Here is a 27178-nt window from a genome sequence, read left to right on the forward strand (position 1 = left end):
TGTTGTCATGAAGAGATAAATGGGTGTCATGCATCCATATGAAAATTAAATTAAATCAAAAACAACCCAATAGTCTGCAAGGGGTTAACTACATATTCATGGATATTCATAATATAGTGCCCTCTACCCATTTATGCCAATCGGGCCCCCATACAATGTTGTCCTGAAGAGATAAATGGGTGTCATGCATCCATATGAAAATTAAATTAAATGAAAAGAACCCGATCATAAAAAGTAAGAAATATATTTTTTTCGTGTACAACCAGGACTACTACAGGGTTAGTATAAAATTATTTTTTTTATATTATTTTTCTTTAAAAGTTTTACCCTTTCAAGAAATAATTTTTTTTGTATTTAGTAAGAAATTAAGTTAACATTCAAGTAAGAAAAATGAGAATTATAATTAACGTAAAAAATGCATGATTTTTGGTCCACCCTAATCTTTCAAAACAACACCACGTGGCTGGAAAATTGTAAACAAAATGGACCAAAAGGAAGAATCTCTGAATTGTAAAATCTTCAATTTCCTGCGTAAGGATGGGTGTTGTCTTATTTGCTGCCTCAGGTACCTCAAAGGACACGGCAAGGAACTTCTTGATGTTAAATCTTCACTTGAAAAGGTAAGATTCATGTTGGAAGAAATCACTGAAAAATTTACTAAAAGGAATTTTTCTTCTTCCAGAGAGGTATTGTGGTTCCAGAAGATGGACAAAATGTTGTTCATCCATGTCCATGCTGCCTGAATCTCTTCAGTGAGCACTGTTTGTACGGAACTCTCTGCAGGATTCGCAAAAAGGATGATTTCTGCAAATTCTTCTGTGAGAAGTTTGTTCTTTCGTTCTGCCTTCCAGTTGGACTGGATATTCGGCAACTTATCATCTGGATGAAGCTTATAGGAGAGTTTGGGGATGTCATTAGTAAAGGTGAGCATGGGGATTGCTTTCCTATTTGCAATAGAAAATCAGTGTAACATTTCCTGCAGATGAACGAATGGACACAACCCCAAAAGATGCTCTTAGGTCCATCCTCATACCGCAGATTTGTGAATGCCTCAAGGCAGAGTATGACCGGGAAGGTGTGATGATTACACTGACCTACAGATGTAAAATTGATGAAGATGAATCTGCAGCTTTGGCCAAAATTAAACCAGAATGCTTTCAGCAAAAGAAGGAAAACAAGTACGTCGCTCAATTGACTTTTTCTTACTTAAAATTTATTAATTTATCTGTTTTTTTTTAAGGAAAATCAAGACAGAATTAAATCGAACAGCTGTGGAGAAATACCTTGTGCCATCGCGATTGCGTCAGGATGAATGGGAGGGAATTCTGAAGATTCCACAAGCGTGTGAAGATTCATTTGTGGCAGTTGAAATAACCTACACCGGCCCCACGGTTTTCGTAGCTGGAAGGTATCAGAAATTCTCCCGGGAGCTCAGTCAAACCCCGTGGATTCTTCAGGGTGAACGAATGGTGATGAATAGCGTCCAGGAGATCATCGAAGGCAGCCTCGTGGGATATTTTACCGATAGGCCGATGAAAGAAAGCAAAATTTGCTTCTCCGCTAGTGGCAGGGAAGACGTGGATGTTCGATGCTTGGGCCGGGGTAGGCCCTTTGTGTTGGAAATCACCAATTCCTACATCTCAGATATTAGCCCAGTGGCTGGGCGTGCTATTGAGGAGAACATCGCCAAATCCGGTCATGTGGCAGTCACGCATCTCCAGGTAGTCGATCGAGCAGAAGTGGTGCGTATCAAGGAGGGTGAGGAGAGCAAGAAGAAAATGTACAGAGCACTGTGCCTGCTGGAATCTCCCGCCACGGTGGAAATCATGAAGAAGTTGAACATCTCAGAGGAGTTCACAGTGCAGCAATTCACACCAATTCGCGTTTTGCACCGGAGGGCTCTCATGACGCGACCAAGAATCATCTACAGCGTAAAAGCGAGACTCTCCAAAGGTGAGGAATATTTTTTTTCTAATGAATTTGCAATGATAATCAATTAAAATGATCTGTTTACCTCCATTTTTATGACCACCACTGTTCTCCGAATTACTCGAAGAATTAAAAATTCTACATATTTCTTTTAAATTTCCTTTATTTCTTCAACATTTAGCTAAAATAAAATTAAAATTGGAAGATATTTCCATTTCTTTGGGATGAGTTTCGTGGCAATTTGTACACACAAAAAGCAAAAGAAATTTGTGTTTGTTGGAAGAGTAAACATTTTATTTGAATGATGATGTTATTGCCGCATTATTCTTCTTCCCCAGACCACAATTGTCTCCTCGTGATCGACATTCAGACACAGGCGGGCACGTATGTGAAGGAGCTCGTGCATGGAGAGTTTGGACGTACACAGCCGAGCCTGGCTACCATTATTGGGCAGAAGATTGACATTCTTTCCCTCGATGTGACGGACATTGATCTCGATTGGCCCAAACCTGTGAACTATATGCACTGAAAGATAATACGGAAATTGTAGGAAAAATTAAGAAAATCTAAGATAAATGTTGAGAATGTAAAAGGAGGAAAAATAAAGTAAATTTTTCACGTAAATTGCTGATTTATAGACGGTGGATGACTCGAGCCTAACGAACAAACTCCATGCCTTTCTGTATTGAGGCCTTATTTTTCTAATTTAATAAAGTTTGCACGAAAGGCTAAAGTAATTCACAATCTATTTTATGCAAATTTATCTGCTATCGCTGCACTGTGTGTGGTGGCAAAAAGTGAAACTGGTTGGGATGTTCTGGACGGCGGAAAGGCAACTGACGTGAGGAATGGTATCGCGGGTGCTTTCCACCGTGTCATCTGTTATCACGAAACAATTTAAAAAGAATGCTTAAAAAGTTGCCGTTTAAGGAAAAAAATATGTTATATTATAATGCTGTCTTGGACAAATTGTTGCTACACATGGCAGCCATTGCTTGGCAATTTGGGCAAACAGAAGCGTGACGGTGATGTATTTTAACAGGTGATACAGGTGACACCATTTGTGTACTCTTTTATGCCTTTCGTGTGGCATCAATAAAATCCATCGTTTTTTCCCTCTTATCGATATATTCTCAATATTTCACATCTTTTTCTTCGCATAGTAAAAGGAAAATGCCACCTGTTGAGGAATCAACGGTCACGCGGTATTTGAAAAAGAAATGCATTCCAGCTACTTTCCACTGCACGAATACATATTGGCGGGAAGATTTCCAAACTTCCAATATGATTCCAATTTCCAGTGATTCCAGGAAGAAAGCCGTTGCAGTTTTTTTCTTCTCTGCAAAGTTTTTCTCAATTTATTCATAAAAAATTGGAGTTCTTATCTCAAAATCTCACTGAATTATCTTCAAATAGTTCCAATCTATCTTCATCTATTGAATATTCATCGAATTAATTATTAAAAAAGGGTGAAAAGTGAGATTTTTCATACTGACAAAATCCTTTGTTTGTGAAATCCTTTGCAGTTCAACGCGAACGACGCCAACTGAGGTAAGTTTTTCATCATTTTTTCTTTCATAATTTGAGACTTTATTGTAAATATTTGCACAGAAGGATCTTCTTGAGATCATCGCTTGTTTGGTACATTTTCTATTAGTGATAATTTGCTATTTGGCCGGAAAGATTCAATGGCGCAATAGATGCCTTGCGTTCAATGACGTCAGGCATTTTTCAGGCCCGTATTGTGTCACAATTAATTTTATACGCGTCGTGTAATTAATTATGTAAAGACATGAAAAGTTTACACGACTAATCTTAATTGTAATTATTTTTAATTTTAAATATTTTCCAAAGAATTCTCTTCTTTCCGCTTTTTCCTAAAACAATAAAAAAAACTTTAATAAATCACCTAAATCACAAAGTACCTAATAAAAATGTAGCTTTGATTGAAAGATGAATTCAGTAATTCAAGAAATTAAACGTATAAGTATGCATATGCCCCAAAAACTTTTATTTTTTTACTGAAGAATATTGAAATTTCTTGAAAAAAAAATTTTATTTTAAAAATATGTAAAAAGTAAAGAAAACCTCATAAGCCAGCCGGGTAATTAAATATCAATTTCGGGCGATTCGCGATGTGTTAAGATGTAGAAAGGAAGAAGAAGAGTAAAGTTCAAATGTGTCAAAAGTTTGTTATGTGTACAACACTTTCTCCGTGAGAAAAACTGCCCAAAAAAAGTGAGAAAATGGTGATGTCAGCAGGAAGTGGAGCTGTAAAGAGGATCTGCGTAGTTGGAGGAGGTACAGCTGGCTTCTACGTCACCCAATACCTCGTAAAACATCTCGAAAATTGCCGTGTAGATGTTCTGGAGAAGCTGCCGGTTCCATTTGGTTTGGTACGCTTTGGAGTCGCCCCAGATCATCCGGAAGTGAAGAATATCATCAATACTTTCACCAAGACTGCCTCCCATCCATCGGTAAAGTTCCTGGGTAATGTAGCCCTCGGAAGGGACTACACCTTGAAGGATTTGCGTGAAAACTACAATGCTGTCGTTCTTGCGTATGGAGCTGAATCAGACAGGAATTTGAACATTCCAGTGGATGGGGAGTTTAGGAAGATCCTGTCGGCACGACAATTTGTGGCCTGGTACAATGGCTACCCTGGAGCTGAGAATGTTGTCACTGCCAGCCATTTACAGGGAAGAACTGCTGCAATAATTGGACAGGGAAATGTTGCGGTAGATGTAGCCAGGATTCTTCTATCTCCTATTGATCAGCTCAGGAAAACAGACATCACGGACTACGCTCTGGAGGTTCTGGCTGCGAGTAAAGTGGAGAATGTTGCAATGATTGGACGTCGAGGTCCTCTTCAGGCTGCCTTTACAATCAAAGAACTCCGAGAGATGTTGAAGCTTCCCGGTTGCCAGACAACGTGGCGTCCGGAATCTTTTGTGGGCATCAAGGAGAGTATCTCAACGCTCCCGAGGCCTCGGAAGAGATTAACAGAGCTCATGCTGGACAGTCTTTCGAAGCAATCACCGGCTATGGCTCCCACATCCGGACGAGTTTTCTCTCCAATCTTCTTCCGCTCTCCAAAGTGTGTTCGTCGCAGTGGGAATGAATTTATCCTTGATTTAATTGTGAATGAACTTCAAGGAGACAAAGCCATGGCCACAGATGCCACAGAGAGTCTACCAATTGATTTGCTTCTTACCAGCATTGGCTACTCGTCCCTAAAGGAAGATTCTCAGTTGAATTTTGATTCAAAGAAAGGCATAATTTCCAATAGGGATGGCCGAGTGCTGACGAATTCCCAGGAAATTGATCCCGGACTGTATGTCAGTGGATGGCTGGCAACTGGACCCACAGGAGTCATCCTTACAACCATGAACAATGCCTTTGCTGTGGGTCAAATGATCTGTGATGACTTCAAAGAGAAGAAAATCAAAGAAGAAGACAAACCAGGGATAAATCTCTCGCACAAGGACGTTGTCTCGTGGAGTGGGTGGGAGAAGATTGACCAGGAAGAAGTCCGAAGGGGCTCCAAAGTGGGGAAACCGCGAGAAAAGATTGTCAGTGTGGATGAGATGCTAAAAGTAGGGCTTTAGCATTTTGCAATTCATTTCAGCACATTGTGCGTTTGATAAGAAAATAAAAAATTCCTTATCAATCTTCTTGTAGTCTTAAAAGCGGATTAAAATGCTCAAAGTTTTCAAAAGAAGTGATCACCTTGATTTCAAGAAGATTCATTATTATGATAATCTATTCAAATCAACTTTGCACCGATGCTTATCAGGTGAAAAAGTTGAATTTAGCAAGAATCAACCAATTCTATAAATTCAACTCAGATTTAATTCATCAGGTAAAATCTAAGAACAAAGGTTTTTTTGAATAGGGTAGGTAAAATAAAATTTAAAAAATTAGGGTGCGGTAAAATAAAGGAAATATATTTGAAGAAGGCTTAGTTTTTCAGAAAGAAAACTTAAAAACTCAACATGTAGAAAAGTTTTATAAAATATCAAAGATGTACTATTTTTAAATTTTAAACATGACCATTTTTTATTAAATTTGTAATTTTATTTTTATTTCAAATGGAAATTTTACTGAAACTTCAAGCTTTTCATCATGCAAAGGATGCAAAGTCTTATTTATATTCGTAATCTTATAGATGAATCCAAAATGAATGAGAAATCGTCAAAGAAATTTCTCATTTTTTTAGCGAAAAAATAAGGGGCTGAATTCACTACACAGTCGGGCTTACAATTTAAAGTTGGTCTTAAGGTTTTAAGTCAGTTTTTTTTTTAAGTTTGATATGAAATTTTGAAGTCGAAAAGAAAGATTTCAATTACTATGCACATTGAACCGAAAGTCACGATTTTTCCTTTTACTAATAAAATAAAATAAAACAAAAAAAATAAAATAAAATAAAATAAAACAAAATAAAAATATTATATTGAAGTTCTTGATATAACTTTTATAATTTTTTAGCTCTCTATTCAATGCAATTTAAGATTTATTTTTAATCAATTTCATGTTCTTTAATTAGAAAATATTACATACTAAATTGCAGGAAAACTCAAGAAAATCCAAGCCCAACTTAAAAATTTTAAGTCAGACTTAAAAAACTGATTAAAAAACTTTAAAACCGACTTTAAATTTTAAGCCCGAATAAGTAGTGAATTCCGCCTAAGGAAAGTAAAGATATATGCCTAAAAATACAAAAAATGACGTCATCATAGTGATTTTTATGTCTCTTAATGCATGAAGCGTAAAAATCAAAAATTATCGAATAAAGAATAATCCTGGGAAGTCTCAAATAAAGTCTTAATCATGAATTAAGGCTGATAGATTAGCCTAAATTAATTAATTGATTAATTCTTGTTCAAATTCGGTTTAGAGCTCTATTTTTCTCATTTTCAAACATAATTTGTCAAAGGAAAGTTTTTTTGGAGTTATTTCGATTTTTGAACACTAAAAAGCTTTCTTTTTTTGCGAATTTTGCATTCAATTACTTGTAAAATCACAGCTAATCAAAGGGCTCTTTTTTGTTAGTTCACGAAGGCCGCCCGGATTCACTTAGGACATTTTTCTTGGGACGGTTCAAGAAGCTAAAAAAACATTTTCATTTTTTTTAACACTTCATGCGAGTATACAGCAAATTCATTGAGACTTATGAGCGTATTATGTAAAAAAAAAAAACATTAATTTATCTCCATTGAACTGTGAGTACTTTTTAACAAGATCAAGAGCAAAATAGCTCGGAGAATTGCTCTTTCAAGTCCGAAAAAGCAGAGAAAATGAAGCTGTGGCTGTAAATCAAAATGTGATCGCATTTTGAACTTTCGAGGGCTTCTGTCAACATCTAATTAGCGGTGTTGACAATAATCCAATGAAAATGAACGAGGCATGCACTTCTCCTCCACCAGCCAGTACGGAGAGCGCCCCTCGTAAGTATATATTACATTATAGAAACATGCGGTGTGTGGGTCAAATCCATGTGATTTACGGCTTATTTAAACACGGGCACCCAATCATATTAATTATAAATATTTTATTATAAAAATATGCACATTCGTCATTCTTAGGCGATCTCCCGAGCTCCGCATATGATCGCGACACATTAAGAAAGGTACATAAAATATTTATACAGCTTCACATTTTTCTCTTCTCCCACTGAAGTCTTTTTTAACAAAAAAAATCGTGCTTTGGGATAAACATAAAATTTCTGAATCATTTGCCGTGGAAAACCTTGAATGACGGAGACAGCATATTACACTGATATAATTTACTTTGGTCTCTATTTTTCTCAGTAGAATTTTTATTTTAAAAGTCGATTGTGCCATAAAGATGAATACTTAGGGAGGATTTCAGACGCAAAAGTCTAAATTATTATCACAGAGAGACTTCAATGAGGGCCATGGGAGTCACATTAGAAGGAAAAACCACAAATTTTCATAAAAAATAAAGTCCTTAGAGAAAAATGAAGTAAATGGGAAATTGTGAATGCGAAATGTATGCGAATTGGGAGAGGATCTTGGAAAGAAGTTATATAAACTGGGCATAATGCCAATGAATTTTCACAGGAATACAAAACAATAAATCACCGATAGTCCACAGATTGCGAATACCGCACCACGCTCTATTATTTATTTATTGAAAATAGGCAAATTTGAGAAAAAAAAAAGTAATTTAAAGTACCAAAAAAAATGTTTAGAAAATTGTAACAATCATTTTAAAAGAACAATCAAAGGCAATTAATTATGTACCTATTAATGCTTCAATGATTTCCGGTAAAAGATGAACATTTTGTAAACTTATTTCACTTTTTATTTATTGCATTTAAAAATAATTCGAAAAATATATTTTCTAACGTTAGAAAGAACACGGTAAACGTTTACAATAAATGTAAAAAAGGAATGTCAAAAATTGTAGAAGAAACGCCAAATATTATAGAAGAAATGTCAGACATAATGACGTCATTGTTTATATTTTTGGGCAAATTATTCTTTTCTGTTAGAAGTTCATTTCTTTGTTGTTCTCTACATTCTCTACAAGGCTACGTGTATCCCGCTCGTTTCCTCGAATGAGGGGTTTCCTCGAACAAAATCGGGTAAACCCCTGTCTTTTAGCCCTGTCTAACTCTGCTTTAATTTATTATTAGTTGGTATACCACAATCGTGGCATACCAAGTATTGTAATCGTCGGAAAAACCGACCTTCTCAGATCGGGCTCAAACTTGGTATGAGCACGTTTTAGACATCCCACATTACGAAAATGGTGGTGGAAAATTTTTGATCCGGCCGGCCGGCCTGCCGGCCGGCCGGCCGGCCTCTGCGCCAAACTTTACCTTATAACTCGAGAACAATAACAGATAGAGACTTCCGGTTTGAAGTTTTCTATAGAAATGTGGGTGTAAAATTTCATTTTTTTGCATTTTCAAAATCCAAGATGGCCGCCGTCCGCCATTTTGAACTACCTTTTACCACTTCCCTTATAGCTAGAAATCTGAAATTTTAGTATGTTGTAGAGCTCAGTGAGACGTTTTCATCAATAATTTATACTTGAAAATCGGTCAAGCGGTTTAGCAAATATGGCGGCCTAATGCAAAAAGTGTTTTTTCGATATATCTCAAGAACGGCTTGACCGATTTGGACCATCTTGGTATCAAATGAAAGGTTTCAAGAAGCCCTACAATTATTTAGAACATTCCAAGTTCCAAAAACATCCGCAAGAGGCGCTAAAATCAAAAACAAAAATTGTCTAACTTTAAGGGGCAATATCTCCGAACATCTGTTATAGATTTCCTTTAAATTTTGATATATTGTAGCCTGACTCAATACCTATCATCAGTCCGAAAATGAAGAAAATCTATGTCTCCGTTTAGAAGATATAGCCATTTGAAAAATTCTTGAATTTGAAAAGTTCTAAGAGCCATATCTCTTGAACGGTCTGTCCGATTTTGCTCAATTTGGTATCAAATTAAAGGTTTTGCAAAACTCTATAACTTTCCGAAACATCAGAAACCTCTAGAACCATTCCTTGTGGACAAAAAGTGCAAAAAACTGTTTTGGTAGAACAAAAATCCGCCATTTTGTGTTCTGGAGGTGACCTTGAAATGTATCGCAATATACATCAGATTATAGCTTATTTCAATAGCTTTCCATAACTAGTCAAGAAATTTCTGTAGGTCTAATAGAACTTAAGATATAAGCATTTTAATCTGACAAATTGCTAAATTTTACAAAAAATCGACTTTGCCTACTAATACTACTCACAAATTAAATTACAACGAATAGACTGACCCATCCGCGTTGTGGTATACCAACTCTAATAACTGGACGCGTTATGATTGACTTTTTTCAAGTGTTTTTTTATACGAAGGGTGTTTGTTTAAACTACAGTTACAGGTATTTAAACTACAGGTACGGTTATTTGGAAAATGAAACCTAAAAGGAAAGCTAATACTAGAGGAAATGAATTCCACTCGATTTTGAGACTGGGGGAACAGCGTTCTTTCTACGATAAACTAATACCACTTGTAAGGGAAAGTGCCATTATCTATGATCGTAAGCATCCCTATTATGGAAAGTATAAAGCTCACAGGAAACAATGGGAAATGATCGCAAAGAAAGTTGGAAAAACAGGTGAAAAAATGGCTTTCTGTTAAAAGATATTTTTGAAATTACTTTTTTATGGGGTTTGCTTGCAGTTTTTGAGTGTAAGAAGGCTTACAAATATTTGAGGGATCAATTTAGCAGATGTTTTAAGGATCCGCGGTCTACACGAAAATCTTGGATTTTCTATGATGCTTTGCGTTTCCTCGAAGGAAGGCTTGTTCGCTATAATAAGGGAAATCCCTCTCGAAAGCCCTCTAAACCAGTAGCAGCGGATGATACAACAACAGATGATACGTCAATGGATGATGTTACATCAAATGATGAGACAACAAATGAGGAAAGTTCTTCAGAGCATTCAGAAGAGGAGAAATCGAATGAAGATGATTTAGAAGCAGTAGAAGCCACAAGTGCCGTAAAGGAAGAGATTTTCGAAATATCTGACGAGTCAAATAATTTTTTCACCATTTCGGAAGTTCATGGAAATGTCTCATTGCCCCCCTTGGCAAATGAACAGTTGGAGATTTCTGCTGGAGCTCCTCCAGTTTTATTGCCAAATCACCCCACTGAGGACATTGTATCCTCACCGTCTTTGATTCATCATTCAAATCACAATCAGGTGGTACAGGAAGCATCATCATCGACTGGGACTAATCCCGATATGCAGCATATAACCAAATTGTGGAATCAGTGGAAACCTTTCCTGGAGATGCTTGTGAGTCAATTGGCAAAAGTTCCGGAAAACAGAGTGTTTGAATTCCAGGTTGAAATTCTCAAATTGATCAATGATAAGCTCAATGACTACAACAACTAAAAAAACGATGAAAGAATTATGAAAAATTCTAATATTTTGTGATTTTACCCTCCGATAATAATGTATTTAAAAAAAAAATGAATTTATAAAGGGTATTAATACTTTAGAATAGCTAGAAGTGTAATAAGAATGATCTCAATCATATTGAAGTACAAATAATAGGTTTAGTTGACCTTTTTTTCATTAAAATAAAAGAAATACTTACAAATCTATTGAAATTAATTCTTTTGTAAAATATATTAAGGAAATAATAAAAGCTGGATTTAAAGTTCTTGGTGCTTGTTCTTTCGATAAAGGTGCATAAACTTTCCTAAAAAGTTTCTTTCCTTTCCTTTAGTGGATTTTCACTTTGAAGTTGTCGATCTAACCCATCCCCTCTTCTCCAAATTACCCGAAACTTTTTATTTTATTTATTTTGTACAGTCGTGACCTTGTGGTAGGACCGTCGTCAAAATGACTTTTCCGCGGTAAAACGGCTTCAGAATGAAGAATTTTGCCTTCGCAGTGGGACAATTAGTACTATTGGAAAGGTAGGATAATAATTGTCCCACTGCGAAGGCAAAATTCCTCATTCTGAAGCCGTTTTACCGCGTAGAAGTAATTTTGACGACGGTCCTACCACGAGGTCACGACTGTAATTCTTTTGCACCTTCTTTCAATTTGTTAAACTGTTTGAAAAGTTTTAATTTTTATTTTCTTGGCATGTTGAATTAGTTTTAATCACAGTTAATAATCAAAATTTTTCTTTGCAACGAAATTTATTTAAGCCAAAAGTATAATTAACCATTAAATACGCGTTAATCTCCAGATAATTCAACGAAAATTCATTAAATTTATCTGTGATCTCTTTTTTTTTGTTAAAATCTCATGGTTAAATGAAAGAAAATCATTTTATCTTTTTCACATCTCAAGTGCAAGCCTATCGCGAAACATTCTTCTCTAATTATTATTTTTTCTACATTACTATTTACCTGAGATTCTTCCCACAATTAGTTCATTCGGTGAGCGACTTTATAACGGCGTACGGTGTGATTTTCAAGGTGAACGCAGCCCACATTATATTGGAGAATCTCATTGAATTTTGATTAAAAAAAAAAGCTTTTGAGAATTTTTAATTATGAGATTTTATTCGCACATAGTGGAAAAACTCAGCGGGAATATTTATCGAAGGGGTCAAGTAAAGTAATGCAGTGCTTGTGAGAAATGTATTTATATATTTACACATACGATCTTTTTTTCTTACTTTCAAAATCATCAAATTGATACAACTTTTTACCTTTTTCGTTCTCACAAAAATTTACTCTCACTTTGAACTTGATGTTCATATTTTTTGTTCATTATGCAATATATGGCGGTGGACGGACCTTGGTGGATTTGCCTCACAAAAGTAAAATGCCAATTTTGAGGCACCACAAACACAACGATGTGTTGACGGAATTTGTACAAATTTTGCGCTTAATTTCGATGTTATCAGTAGTGGGAAAGAAGAAAAAAAAATTCAAGATGTTCTCTATTTTCTATTTAGGAATCCTATATATAAACGCACTATTATATGTTTATGGCCACAAAATGGTAATAATGACGATGGCGAGTTAATAAATAATCGCACAGCTCTTTGAGCACAAGATCTTTTCACATGAATGTGGCGGCGGCTATAAAATATATTGCAATGTGGAGGAATGTGTGGATGAGAATCGTCGTTGGGTGCTGACTCGACGTTCCGGAGGTTGGTGCCTTCTGTGGCCTCAGGATGTCACCTAATTTGGTAATAATATCTGGCAGTGTTTTGGGTTTTGTATCGCATGCCGTATGATCAATTGCATCCGTCACATCAGCCGTGAGGATGCGGAAGTTGATGTCATTGGGATTGAGTTCGCCATAGATAAATTGATGGAGACGATCCGAGAGGACCCACAGACGATCCTGATTGTCCACTTTGATGTCATTTGGGAATTGCATATCCTCCACATTCATGTAGACCCTTCCCTGAGATTTAATTGTGTACACTTTGTTCGTTGTTCGCCAACAGGCAACAGCATTGAGATTTGGCAGGGAGTAGAAAAGAACGCCCGTGAGTTGATCGAGGAATTGTGATCCAGACTGACCATTAGGTCCACGTGATCCTAAAATTTTGAATTCCTTGTAGATGGCTGAATCATTCATGGCTAGTTGTTTATCACGCAGAAATCGCGTTGAGACGGAGAATTCCCTCGTGGAGCTTAGTGGGTGGAAGTAGAGGGTTGCAAAACCATCTTCTGGGTCTGCCTTTGATACAGCCAGCCCAAAAAGTCCGTCATCCCATTGGAAATTTACTCCTGTGTTGAGATAAAGTACATTTATCAGTTTCCTATTAAATCTATATTAATGAAAAATCTAAGAATTTTCCTATTAAAAAAATACTTTAAGCAATTAAACTTTATCTTACATCTAAGCCCCACTTTCCAAATAGGGTTACCACCTAAAATTTTGAATTCCTTTATGAGTTTCACCCGGAGATTTCGGGTTTCAAGGTATGATCTCCGGGCTGCGGGCTTAGAATGAATCAAAAATTGAAAATCGTCTTAAATCAGATCTTAGATTTTCTAAACCAAAATAAACTTCTTTAAGCTAGACTACAGTTTTTTTCAAACTATGTTAAAGTTTTTAAATTCCGTCCTAATATTTTTAAGTATGGCCTTTGTTGTAGACTAGACTTAAGTTTTTTTAAGGTCAGGCCTTTAAGGTTTCAATGTTAGATCAGGTTGAACTGAGTCTGACCTAAAGGGACTAACGTTCGGTTAAAAAAAGATAGGCCTGGCTAAATAAATGTCAGGCTTAAGTTTTAAGTCAAATTCAAATTTTTTGAGGTGTTTCACAATTTACCTTACAATTTTTCAAAAGATGAATCTTTCAGGGTTTTAATATTTAAATCGGGTTAGGTCTCGAATGCACTTAACACTACCTTAGCATGACCTCTTTAAATAAATTTATGATTAAAACTGAAGCCTCCTTTAAGTAAAATTAAGCCTGGCTTAAAAAAACTCAAGCCGATCCTTTATGCTAAAAAATTTCGCGAAAAAAAGGAAATTTACAAACAAAAGCTGACTTAATTTTTTTTCTTGCCTATCGAGAGATCGACGTAATCTTCAGTATTACGGATATTTAAAAATTTAAGGAAGGGGGGGGGTAGGTATAAACTCCTGGTCAGAATGTAATCTAGGTGGTAACCCTATCTAATAGATTCAAATTGAACAGGCTATTTCGAGTCCTCTACATTATATTTTAATACAGAAACTACTTCCTTGATCTTCTTTACTGAAATAAGGTAAAAAATTATAAATTTTACGTATAGGTACTTACCCGTGATACTAAAGTTCCCAGCAAGAGGATCAGGATGGAAAAAATTATGATGCACACGCCATGATTCATTTTGTTTCCACGAATAGACAACGAGTCCTGGTGATCCAAGATCAGCTGAATATGCAAATGTATCATCACACTGTCCATCCTCAACAGCAATATTGGCAAAGAAGGATTTCTGCTTAACTTGATCATCGGGAAATGTGTAGCGTCTCAGTAAATTATCATTGTGAAGATCATAAATGAGTAGTTGCGTGTTGACGATGCGTTTATTTTCACCCAAGAGATCGTCAATTCCGGTGTCAAGCACCCAAAGGCGTCCACAGCGATCCGCCCGAATCCTGAATGGAGATACAATCTCTGGTGGTTCATGTTCACTAAATCTATGTGCCTGCCAATTGGGAAATGGCGACAGCAAGGGCGATCTCGTGAAGGTTTCTGCGGGTAGAGGAAAATAGTCGCTCATTGAGATTTTTCTACAAGCAACATATAAAAGCCAACATAAAGTGAAGAATTCTTCAGCCTTTCTAACATCTCTCCCTCGTGCGTGTGTGGTTTTATTTTTAAATCTAATGTTATTGTACCACACACCCCACCAACTTATGCGCGAAATATTTCACCCAAGCCATTTGAGAAAAATAACCCACAATTTCTTCAAAAGAGACAAACTAAATTTACTAAAAAAAAAGAGAAATAAGTTCAACTCGTGTCTCGCCACCCCAAAAAATCATTTATCATTCATTATGATGCGAATTATCATAATTTCGATTGACGTGCTAACTGAACATGCTTATATATATGTACATTGCGATTTGCAACAATGCCAAACGACGGGCTAAATTTACTTGAGACACCCAATTTACCCAAAAATTTAGCACTGTGCATTTCATGTATTAGTATCAATATTTTGCAAGGCAACACGTGAGAATTGTGATAAAAATCAACGGTTGGCCCATAATACCGGCTGTGTACACATAGCGGACAATTTATTTATTAGTTTGTGTACAGCCAAATTACTTCTCATTATTTTGGGATGAAAAACAAATGGTTTACTCATTGCGGTTAGAATTTACCGAAGAACTTTTCCTTTTATAGAATTTGGTTGAAAATAAAAATTTATTTTTAGAAATATATATTTTTAATCATTTTAGATTATATTTTTTTAAAACATCAAAGAAAAGAAAAAATAGTATCTATTATAAGTAAAATGCATATTTGTTTGCCAAAGTTTATCTTCCTGAAGGGAGGTCTCTTTGGTATTGACACATTTTAAATATTTTCATATTTTTTCAAGTTCTCAGACTTTAGTTTTCCAGTGTTGGCCATATTTAAAGTCTTATTATTGACGTGTAAGAAAATTACTTTTCGCCATCTTAGATAAGACGCCATTTTGTGATTTTCCGACTTTTTCACAGAACTACCCTAAAACAGAAAAGTAATTTTTTCTCAGGATCTACTGGATGGATTTTTATGGGGTAAAAAGGAAATGCAAGAGGACATGTCAGTGGAAAGTGTACCGGAACAGAATTTTGAATTTCCATTCTAGGGCTGAAAAAATTTAAAAAATGTGACTTTTGTTCAGATGTTTTTGACGTTTTTCCACTTTTCTCAGCACCAGAGTGGAAATTCAAAATTCTGTTCCAACAAAATCTGCATTGGTATTTCCTCTTTCATTAGCTTTTTACCCCATCAAAATCAATCTAGTAGATCTTGAGAAAAACCTACTTTTCTGTTTCAGGGCAGTTCTATAAAGAAGTTGGAAAATTAAAAGATAGCGTCTCATCTAAAATTGCGAAAATTGATTTTCTTACTCTTCAACAAAACCAAGTCTATGAAAAACTTGAAGAAAAATGAAAACTTTAAATAGTGTCAATACGAAATGTTCTCCCAAGTGTACCCCCCCCCCCTTAAGAAAAGGAAGAGGGTGCTTTTGGGATTCACTACAACGTTAAGACGTTTTCTACCAATATAGGATGAATTGATCTTTTAAACTGTTTAATTGATGCGTTTCTGTGAAAAATGAAAATTTTAAGTCGTAGAAAATTCGACGAGTAAGATTTATCCTAATTTTTTTTTAGATTTTAAGAATTTTTTTTTCAATTAATTTGAACTGCGACAAAAAATTCCTTAATGGTTATTGATTAGAATTTATTAATTAATTTTTTTATTTGATGAAGGGGCTACTATCATCCTTGATGATTCGCCTATAATCATAGGTTTAGGAGATAAATAAACAGAGAATGATTTTTTTGTTTGAATTGAGAGCCATTTTCGATAATTTTTAGTAAAATAATTGTTTCTTGAAATAGGGCTCAATATAATTTAGGATTTAATTTAAAACAAATTATTACTAAATTTCTCTAAGTTAGAACATGTAATAATTAAAATAATCTTCATTAACTTTGTTTGATTTATTTCAAAAAAGTCTTACAGGGTCACATTTAAACAACCTGCTCTAATTAAAATTTAGTAAGATAAAAGTATTGCAATTGTTTTCGTAAAAAAAAAACAATTTTAATTAGCTAATTTAGCACTTTTTCTTTGAAATGAAACAATAAATAGAAAATCACTAAAATGAGACATTTCCTTCCGAATTCAATTTAATTTTTTTAAAGCACTAAAAAAGCAATAATTTCGCAGAATTTGGAAAATCTTTGAATTTAATTTAAAAGAAAAAAAGAATTATTCTTATCATTTCCTCGCGTAATTGAGAGGAAAACAAATTTTGTGAACCATTGCCCGCGCATTTTGATGGAATTTCCCCGAAATGCGATACTTTCAAGGGTGAAGTGCGGCATTGTGTTTGTGAGAAAATGCTGTATAAGAAACACTTGGCAATCGGAATAAATTGTGATTCTGTGCTAAATCGTGACAATTTGAATCGGTGTAGAGGTCACACCGAGAAGAGAACATTCTCTCTGGGCAAAAATGAATCGTGATGGAATGTCCTATGAAAGGTGACATCCTCACGGGATATACGGTGCCTAATAGTGTAGTGGTGGGTAAATTTGCATAAGCAATGCGTGTAGAATTTCCAATTAATCGCTGAATTTGGGCAATGTGATTCATGAGTTTTTCTTGTAATTTCTTTAAAAAAAATTGTACTTCAATGAGGAATTTTTTTTCTTCACTTCATGATGTGGTAGGAAGTAGGTGAATGTGTAAAACCACTTTTATTCTTAATCTTACCACTACCGCGTGCGTGGTGGGAATTCTCGTTAGATTTGGCGGTTCGGTGGAATTTTCAGGGAAGGCAAAAAATAAAATAAAAGAGAAGTCTTATAACGTTTAGATGCATGAATAGAAAAGAATTCTTTTTGGGATGGAGTTTCGAGGCGCGTCACACAATCACTTCACGCATACACAATCGCGGCATGGCATTATGTTGTACAAGAAGTCTTAAAACCTCGCATGCATGAGATGTGAGAAAAATGCGCGACAGAGACGGAGATTGGGAGTTGTGAGATGAATGAGTCATAATATATTGTATTGAAAGAAGAAAGTGTGTGAGACAATTGAAAATCCCTGAAAATTACTATAACTCTGGGTCACATATGAGACACACCGACCTGTGTGCGAGATGTTGAAATGTGGGGGCACTCTTTGGATTTGAGGAATTGCCCGTCTGACTTACCGTTCATATTGATGAAGGCTAATGAGGCAGGAACGCCAGTCTTCCAACGGGGCAATGTGATAAATAATCGGTCGGTTTGCACTTCAATACCCACTGGTACGACAGAACTGGGCACATACATGCCGGATTTGATGGCACTATCGCGATGTGAGGCACTACTAAAGTTGAAATCCATCTGATTCCACTGATATGCCACCTGGAGGTTATCATTAGCGAATGCATCACTAACAATTTGGGCACAGATCACAAGGAGGAAGAGCAGCATTTGGTTGCTTTTTTCTTGACAAGCTTCCAAGTCTTCACGTTTCTTCACACAAAACTCCACAAACTTCTCTCCAACTTGTCCACGATCGTACGAAAAATTTGTGCGTCTACACTCCACCCGACCGTACCTTGTTGCTGACTGCCACAACTGCTTGGAGGTGAGCTCGGATTTGAACGAGCAACAGGTGAAAGTATATTTTGCAATGAGACAGATCGATTGTTCTCCCTCCATATAGAGCTCCAGAGCTCCAACAAAATGGGATTCTGTCTCTCTCACTCGCCCAAATCTTTCCATTCAACTGGAGAATCTGTCTCTGTGTTATGCTAAAACACTTTACTACATCACCTCCTTCATAGTGTTGGAGACAAAAATTTCAGTTACGCTCGTTGGGTTTTTGCATAAATTATACTATTTGGAAAATTATATATAGAGAATTCTTTAATAGGTCACTCTTCCCAGAGCCGTTACCATTACTCCGCACATGAGACGCATTGTGGCATGGTGACGTGGTTATTTAAATGCTTGCACCATGCGTATGATTCAAGAGTAATTAAAGTGATTTATCATGCTAAAAGAACTCTGGAATATCCCAAAAGCCGGCATTTGTCATTTTAGCTTTATGAGAATTTTTGAGAGGGACTCTGTCATTCCAAATAGTTTTTTATGACAAATATTGGATTAGTAGAATCAATAGATGATGGTTTTCGGTGAATCCATAAAGTTTGTTCTTATGAAAATATAAGAATGGTTTCAATATGAATAATTTTCACTGAAAGATTTCAACAAGACACCCAGTCTATCTACCTCGACATATATTTTAATCGATTTTTTTGTTTATAAGTTTCTCTTTTTTTTGTAAACTGTTTTTAGCTTTAACTAAATTGTGAAACACCTTAAAAAACAATTAAAATGTAAGTTTGAATTAAAATCTTAAGCCTGACATAAGAAACAAAGTTAAGCCGTTTATTAAGCCAGGCGTATTTTTTAAGCCGAATCTTAGTTCCTTTAGGTCAGACTTTTAAGATGGATTTAGCAGAAGTTTAGTTTGATCTACACTCATAGAACAAATTCCCGTTTTATCACCGCAAAGTGATAAATACCGAATTCTCTTATATGAAACACCACTTTTGCAGTGATAAATACGGAATTTTTTCTATGAGTGTAACTTTGAAATCTTAAGAGCCTGATCTTAAAAAAAAATTAATCTACAATATAGGTCTTATTGGAAGAAAACTGTAGTCTAGTTTAAAGAAGTTTATTTTGGTTTAGAAAACACAGATCTGACTTAAGACGATTTTCCCTTGGCTAAAAACAATCGAAACTTCCTAAATTACAGAGTCTATTCAATTACCCTGAAAATTTAGCCCTGAACTTAAAAGTAAAATTTAGGAAACTAGCGCTGCCCTAAGCTAGTTTTATCAAAATTGAAAAGTTCTAGATTTTAAGCTCTACATAGAACTAATTGTAATTCAAACAATATTTTTCAATAAACCTTTGATCCAAGCTTTATCCGATCTAATTGGTTAATAACTTAAGCCTCACCTAGACTAATTGAATTAGTATATATTCAATACAAATATTTCTTAATCAGAGTATTGAGAATATTGATAGATTATGACTTAAAATAAAAAACCTTATTATTTTTAAGGTAAGTAGACCTAAAAGAGAGAGAATAACTGAATTAATTTTGTTTTCAAAAAAAAAAAAATTATCTCAAATAACATTTTTTAAAAACAAAAAGCTTTCTGGCTTGATGAAAAACAATAAATTACCTATTTCTTGTGATTTATTTTGTACATGTCGTCGTTGGGTGGGTAGATAAGAAGGAATTTTGTGTTTAAAATGAAAATTAAAATGAAAATTCTGAGAATTTGGTGGTTCAGTTGATGTTAATTAAAATTATGAAATTGGGTGTCACACCGTCCTTTCATTTGCTCGAAATTCCACGTGTCTTTCGGCAAATGAAAATATTTTATTTGGATATCATAATTATAATTAATAACTCATTTATTAGTAAAGTGCTTTCATAAATTGAGAAGTCAGAGAATTCATATAAACTTGCAAAATTCAAACTCTATGCCAAATGGGAGGAAATTTTGCCATTTTGCGTATACATACTCTCATACACCGAATTATGAGGCATCTTATGTTGAGAAATACCTTCGAATCCGTGAAATTATTCCCATTGTACTGCGTGGTATTTTAACACTTCTTTCGCTAAAATGCAGAAGAATTAATAAAAAAAAATTGTGGGATTTTTTGTGTGTGTGTAACCTTTAATAGGCAAATGTGGAAGAAACAGAGATGCGAAGTACACAAAGGGATCAAGGATGAGCAATAAAATAACAAAGTTTTTTCCTGAAATTTGAACAGCCTAAATTCATTCTGACATTCCTGATGCTTTATTAATTTTTCACAGCTCTTTTCGCACCACTTAGATCGTTTGTGAGGCATATTTTAAATAGCACAATAATTTTCACATTTAAATATCCCATAGATAAATTCGTATGTAAGGTGGCTGCTCGAATACAAAATACAGTTTGTTCAAGAAAGGCATAAGATGTGCGATTTTTAATTCATTTCATTTATTTATTTGTTATCTAATGTTTTTTTTATGTGATAGACTATGGAAAGACTTCTGCGCTTAAAAAAGAACCCTCCATTTCATGTCGAAGGACGTTATGCAAGCATAGAACACGGAGCAAGAATGTAAAATTCTGAATATATAAAAATATACTTTTAGCCTTAAATTCATTTGGCTCAAAAGTTGATAAATCTCATGACAAAATGCAAGATGATTTGAGTTCGTGAGAAAAAATAAATAAAGAAAAACAATATTTGAAAATTAATTTTTGTTTCTTTTTGAATCAGTTATAAGAGTTGGTGTCCCACAACTTATAGAAAGAAGATAAAAAGAAGTTCTAAAAGAGGTATAGAAATTTCTTGACTAGTTTTGGGACCGTTTTGAAATAAGCTACAATTCCGAGGGGTGTTTTATCTGTCGAATATTTTGGTTTTTGAGCGTATATTTCCTAAGACCTGAATATTTGACTACATGAACATCTTTTGCTAAAAACCGAACAACTCAAAACCGAAAAAATCTAAAAACGTATTTTGGACTTTTTGGTTTAAATTTAATTTTATTTTCGGTTCAATTTACTAATTTTTGGCATTAATTAATTTATTGCTTTCCGGGTTGAATTTAGTCCTTTTTTAGGCTTTAATAAATTTTTTTTGTAAAGATTTGTTCCTCAATCTGTGCTGTTTTGGGACTGAGAACCAAATATTAATTGGCTTAAAATTAATGTTTTTTTGGATTGATTTTAGTACTTTTTGGCTTGTTTTTAGAACTCTTCATCTTGAATTTATTACTTTTCGGTTGAATTTAAGTGCTTTTTGTTTGAATTTAACATTTTTATACTTAGACTTATATTTGAATTTCCTTGGAGAATCATCCGAATATTAGCAAGTAATCTGAATATTAAAGAGCAAGTGTAAAGATACAGCTAGCACCGCTAGCACAGAAACACTCTAACTATACTCTGCTGAGGTTGTGAGTTTATATCCCACAGCGGCTTGCTTTTTCTGGTTTGTTCTTTGTAATGTATTCTATCTTTATGAACCCTATTCCCATGTTAAATGGTGGGAAAATGATTTATAATACTTGGACTTTTTTCATTATCTGATACACTTTTATTCGTAAAAATGCCCTTATGTTGCTGTACATCACGAAAGCCCCTAAGGGACTATTTCTTCAGGTTCCATGTAAAAAAAAACTTTCGTCAAAATTCTTTTTCAATAAATTGGTGATAACTTTATTTTTTTAATGTTAAATGATATTAACATTCAACTAGGAGATGATACGCAATTATGTAATGAACTGTATAGTGCCAGGCGGGAGTAAATGTGTGGGTTTTGTTCAACTAAAAAGTCTTCTCGCACTTGGTACAAAATATTTACACACAGTCACATTGTGATGTTGAGTTTAAAAATAAGTCCAGAGTTAAGGCTTCGCGTCTTCGCACAATATTCTATTTCTAAAATTGTTTGGCGCATACTTTACCCATTTTTTTTGCTGCGGTATTCTTGTTAGTCACTCGAATATCTTGGTGCTTTTTTTTCTACCTCCCCCAACCCCATGCCTTTAGTGCCAGGAGAATTTTAGAAGAAAATTGGTGTATATTTGGGAAGGAGAAAATGCTCAATATAATTTTCTAACATATGTATATATGCAGAGAGCTCATGTACCAACATTCTGGCAATTATATTGTGGCACTGTGAGGAAGTATTTTGTGAGATGCAGAGATAGATACGGATTTTGTATCTAAAATTGGCCTAAGTGGCGGTGTATAGGGCAAGATGTTGGATGAAATAAAATATTTAAGTATCTCATTTTCATTTTCAGAGGATCCACATTGACCTCAATACCAAGGGTGCTTGACTGTTGGGTTTGCAGGGTGGTGTAGCACTTGCCAAAGAGCTCATTTTTCTACATTCAAACACACGTCACAAAGTGCGAAAAGAAAGTGCATGCACACGTTTGCTACAAAGTCTTCAATATATGATTGATTTTTATTTCTTCATAGCCTAGGAAGAAAATTTTCCAACGTATTCTCATGCGTTGATTAAGAAACTCATTCAAAGAATTTCAATTCATAACAGCTCTTAAAGGCTTATGAGAATAATTTAGAGATTTTGGCTCGTGATAGTTGGAAATGTTGGATTTTATATTAGACAGTCCCAAAATATATTCTTATAAAATTGACCATTAAATTGTGAGAAAGATCAGCGAAATGCCAAAAAAAAATTCGCACCATCCCTCAGTTTAGTGCAATCTTAATTTCTCAATGTTGGTGATCTTCATGCGTCATTTCATGAAAATGAAGCTCATTTTATCACATCTATGAGGCGACCACTGCCTTCTGATTCACAAAAACCTTGTGGATTTGCAACAACGAGAGATTTTAATTTAGGAACTAATTTTATCTAAAAAAGAAAAAAAAACAAGTTGTATTAAGGTTTTTATGTTCTCTAATAAAATGCCTTTGACACACTAATAATAACCAAAAAGTCATCCAATAAAAGATTTGAAAATTTCCTCAGACCGCCACGTATTTGATCGCAAATCTATTTTGGGTTTCTAAAAGCGTGAGAGCCTTTTAAAATGTATTTGACTTGATTTCACTCTTGAATATCAATCTTGGCTAGTTGAAAGTACCTACTGCGGCTACATTAAATGAATAAACAGTATCAATCACATCAAAACAATTTATTTACTCTCAAGCTGTATATTTGAGAATTTATCGCGTACTTAATAATGAGGAATGAGGAAAACAACATGAAAAAGAGCTACATAGTATAAATTTTTTGATCAATCAATTTGTGCAATGGTTAAAGCTCTGGGCATATCAACGTAATTTTCCCTGGTTCGATTCCAGCATTGACGATATTTTTTTTTCCAGAGAAAATATTTTCTTCAAACTCAAATTAAACATTTTATTGTATTAGATAAAGCAGTTTGCTTAAGATCTTGCAAATGTCTCAAAATATGTTTGAAATTCAATAAAAAAAATTCGCAATAGAATTTAGTGGAATGTGGACATGGCAAAAATCAAGTATTATGTTCCTTTAATATTGAGTAATTTATTGCACTTGAAAATATATACCTACTTAATTCATCTATAAATACAACAGAGCAATTTTCTTTAGAGTTTGTCACGCAATATGCCGCTTTTAATGCTCTATGTGCACCACGGCGTGTAAATTGAATTAATGTTGAACGAAATATCTTATATTACTCAACAACATAATACTACACCTTTTCTTCTAATTGCCCATTCTGCGGAATTCTGTTTTTCTTTCTTTACCGTTTTTTTTTGGTTGAAAAAATCTTTAAGCAATTTGAAAAGAATTTGCAAAAGACTAAAAATTGGCGATTGTGCAAAAAAAGAAAAAGTTAGAGACATGCAGTGCAAGTTTGCGTTGATTTTATGGGGCCACCCGTGCGGGCGGGGGTTTCTCAATGTCACGGAATATTTTTGGGGCGTCGTGTGGCTGTTTTAGCGAGGGAAGGAGAATTGAGATGAAAATTTGTTAAGAAAGTTCTCGATGCCTGTGAAATCCACATAACTTTCCTACACGCCTCACAGCTGAAAATTCATCTCGATCGCAACTTCTCTATTTGTAAATGCCGAAGAGTGCGAAAGAGTGTGTGCCGAATGTGTTTGATCCGATGAAACAAATTAAACGATTTTTAATTATATAACCAACACATTTTATGTAAGGTCAGTGGGCCGAAAGCAATGCGCCTCTAACACTAAACTCAAAATTGAGAAAAATATGCTCCACGTCTTACAATTTTGAATAATATTTATTTTACCGAAAAACAAAAATCTAAATCTCATTTTCTCACCAAGAAAAATGTTTTCTTCTTACCCACACAGCTGAAGAAATGGGATTATGAGCTGATCTAGAGAAGATATCATTTAATCGCTTCTATACTGATTTTGATTGTTGTTGCTCAATCATTGCATAGGAGGAGATGCAACTATCTATTTGTGTATTTAAAATTATACCGTGTGTTTCACTTTTTAATCAGGCACGATGTATCTAATTTGATTTCATTACTAAAGCAGTTTGGTATATAAGATTTTGTTTTTTCAGATAAGGTTTGAAATTTTTTAAAATAGGAAAAATCCCTTAAATTATGTTTTAAAATAAATTTAAAGGTCTCGGTCAATGAATTGCAATTAATTTTGTTAATCCCCAAATTATGAATAAGTTGAATATTAGATGTCCTTAATCTTTTATTGATTTCTTTAAGCTTTGAAAACTCCAAGTGATTTTTTTATACTTGAAATTTATTGCATAAAAGTCACAAGAAAAGATTTTATTTCTAAAAAATAGAATGGAATTGGTTAATGAAGAAGTTTTTGGGAAGAATTTAAGCTTGATTATTCGTCGTGGGAAACATAAACATACCTATACTAATTTTAATTTGATGAATAGCACATTAAATGAATTTTCTATAAAATTAATTTGGTTCTCTTTGTAAAGTTTATTGTGGCAGATGGAGCTTTTAAATCGTTCTACTGTCGTTCTATAAAATAAAAACGAAGAATTAGTTTCTCTACTAAAGAGTAAGAAAGAATATTAAAGAGGCCTGGAAAAGTAATTTTGCTTCAAAAATCCAATTAAAATTAGAAATAAAATTTCAAAATCTTATAATAATTTTCCCAGAATACTAAAAATCTTATACCTAACGAATTATAAGGATAAAAAAGAAAATATTTGTATCAGAATCTACCCCATTTTAAATAATTGAACATAAATGCAACCTTTCATCAAAATTAGTATGTGCTCTTCCCTTTTTTTTCTTTAAAGTTTTAACATTCTTGGTCTATTATTTGTTCCATAAGAATTTTTTTAGGGAATGGTCTCAATTCGAGGGCTACTTTGTAAAAACGGCTAAGTCGGCTAACTTTGTATGGGATCCGAAACGACTTAGCCGTTTTTACAATGTAACCCTCGAATTTCTTAATTCAGTTTTAAGTTTCCTTAAGCCAGGCTCAAATTTTTCAAGTGAGACTTAAATTTTCTTACAATTTAATTAATTATAACTATTAAACTACGGATCTGTAGAAAAAAACCCTTGGCACATGGTTTTTATACATTGTAAAGAATATTTGGTGAAAATTTCAAGCCATTCCGTACTCTTAAATGTAACCTTCCCTTTTAGCTAGGCCTAGGTTTTTTAGGATATAGACTTGAGATATTTAAAAAAAAATCATTTTTTTAAAGGCTAGAGCTTTTTCAACTTTTATTTTTTAAACCAGCCTTGAGTTTTTTTCGACCTAGCCTGACAACAAAAACTTAGGCCCGGCAGAAAAACTAAAATTTAGAAAAAAAACTTAAACCCGGCTTACGAAATGGACTGACTAAGCTGAACTTTGTAGTGATCTTCAGCCATTCTTTTATTCTTCTTTCATATTCTTATGATTTTTGCTTTATCTTAAATTTCAACAACATCGACATTTTGAAGTAAATTTCCATTATCTCTCTGTTTAAGCTTTGCATTTATAAATGCTATCAATTTGTCATCTCTTCAAAGACGTCTCTTGAAACTCAAAATTCACTCAAGTATTCACTTGAAGAGGTTTTCTTGTTGTACATCACTCGCGTGAGAGTTCATTTGCTGCAACACAGATGATTGGGATTTATCGAAATTGATTGGCCTTGATCCTGATTCCATCTACTTATATACATTAAATCGTTCTACTTTGAGACTCAAGCTGTTTGTCATCGCGTACCATTCATATTTCATGCCACCCACATGCACAGAGCCTCTGGAACGAGCCATGTCCACGGCGTGTGCAGGAGGTTGAAGTTTTATTAATTTATGACTTCTACCTCTTGATGATGTTTTGGGGGAGAGTTAATATAAATATATATATTTATATTATGATGTGTACAGACAGATATATTGGTATCATCTGCTTAAAAGTGATTCCCACATGGTTTTTTTTGTTCTTGTTGAAATGAAAGCCAATTATTCTGCAAGAAAATGCATGAAAAGAATAATTTTAGTTTAATCTGATTTTTGATCAATGAAGGATGCGCCTCTGTAGTTTGGGGGGTTCCTATGGAAGGATCATTCCGGACATACATATATAATGTGGAGTTTAAGAAGCATGTTGACATGTGAAGCATCGCGACGCACAGTGTTACGAGGAATGATGTGATCCTCGCAGAGTGATGTTCTCAACTTGAGGTGACTACACTCCGAATGCCTGACGAAGGTGCCTTCGTTTGTGGGGCCTCCACATACATATTTGCCGGCATGGCCAATGGTACTCCCATACATACAAGAAATGTGGGGGTTTCCGGGGCGTCCAGAGGGATCAACACGGGTGCGCGCGATGCTTCTGTGAATGTTTTGTGGGATATGTGGTGGCAAAAAGGAATGGCGTGCGCCGCGTGTAAAGAAGAATGATAATGGGTGTGTTGTACGAGAGAATCCCAATGCGTCGCTGTATGTGCAATTTTCTTCATATTTTAGTGTGTACTAAAAAGGGAGCCAAGCC

General features: G+C 34.6%; 4 protein-coding genes across 8 annotated transcripts in view; 3 read left to right on the forward strand and 1 right to left on the reverse strand.

Moving 5' to 3' along the window:
- The first annotated feature begins 274 nt into the window (after nt 1–274).
- On the forward strand, nt 275–2553 carry LOC129791891 (putative tRNA pseudouridine synthase Pus10). The gene is made up of 5 exons (XM_055830506.1): nt 275–620; nt 683–923; nt 983–1178; nt 1241–1953; nt 2268–2553. The coding sequence occupies exons 1-5, from the start codon at nt 483–485 to the stop codon at nt 2456–2458; spliced, it is 1479 nt and encodes a 492-aa protein (XP_055686481.1). The 5' UTR covers nt 275–482; the 3' UTR covers nt 2459–2553.
- A 687-nt stretch (nt 2554–3240) lies between these two features.
- LOC129791940 (uncharacterized) lies at nt 3241–11128 on the forward strand. Of its 5 annotated transcripts, none has more exons than XM_055830615.1 (3): nt 3241–3480; nt 9831–10073; nt 10139–11128. In XM_055830615.1, the coding sequence occupies exons 2-3, from the start codon at nt 9869–9871 to the stop codon at nt 10855–10857; spliced, it is 924 nt and encodes a 307-aa protein (XP_055686590.1). In that variant the 5' UTR covers nt 3241–3480; nt 9831–9868; the 3' UTR covers nt 10858–11128. The 5 variants fall into 5 exon arrangements, with proteins under 5 accessions (XP_055686590.1, XP_055686591.1, XP_055686594.1 ...); XM_055830616.1 differs by having other exon boundaries at nt 3247–3480; nt 9852–10073; XM_055830619.1 differs by lacking the exon at nt 3241–3480 and adding an exon at nt 6816–7376.
- Nucleotides 4083–27178, forward strand: part of LOC129791905 (NADPH:adrenodoxin oxidoreductase, mitochondrial) — a 298769-nt gene continuing 275673 nt past the window's right edge. Inside the window, exon 1 of the mRNA XM_055830523.1 lies at nt 4083–5999. Within this exon, the coding sequence (XP_055686498.1) occupies nt 4176–5537 (1362 nt within the window). The 5' untranslated portion in view covers nt 4083–4175 and the 3' untranslated portion in view covers nt 5538–5999. The remainder of the gene's footprint in view (nt 6000–27178) is intronic.
- Nucleotides 12052–18455, reverse strand: LOC129791874 (protein yellow). The gene is made up of 3 exons (XM_055830478.1): nt 17831–18455; nt 14197–14634; nt 12052–13172 (listed from the first exon to the last, which is right to left on the reverse strand). Exons 1-3 carry the CDS (start codon nt 18387–18389, stop codon nt 12490–12492), a joined length of 1680 nt encoding a protein of 559 aa, XP_055686453.1. The 5' UTR covers nt 18390–18455; the 3' UTR covers nt 12052–12489.

This window comes from Lutzomyia longipalpis, chromosome 3 (genome assembly GCF_024334085.1).
Source record: "Lutzomyia longipalpis isolate SR_M1_2022 chromosome 3, ASM2433408v1".
Lineage (NCBI taxonomy): Eukaryota > Metazoa > Arthropoda > Insecta > Diptera > Psychodidae > Lutzomyia > Lutzomyia longipalpis.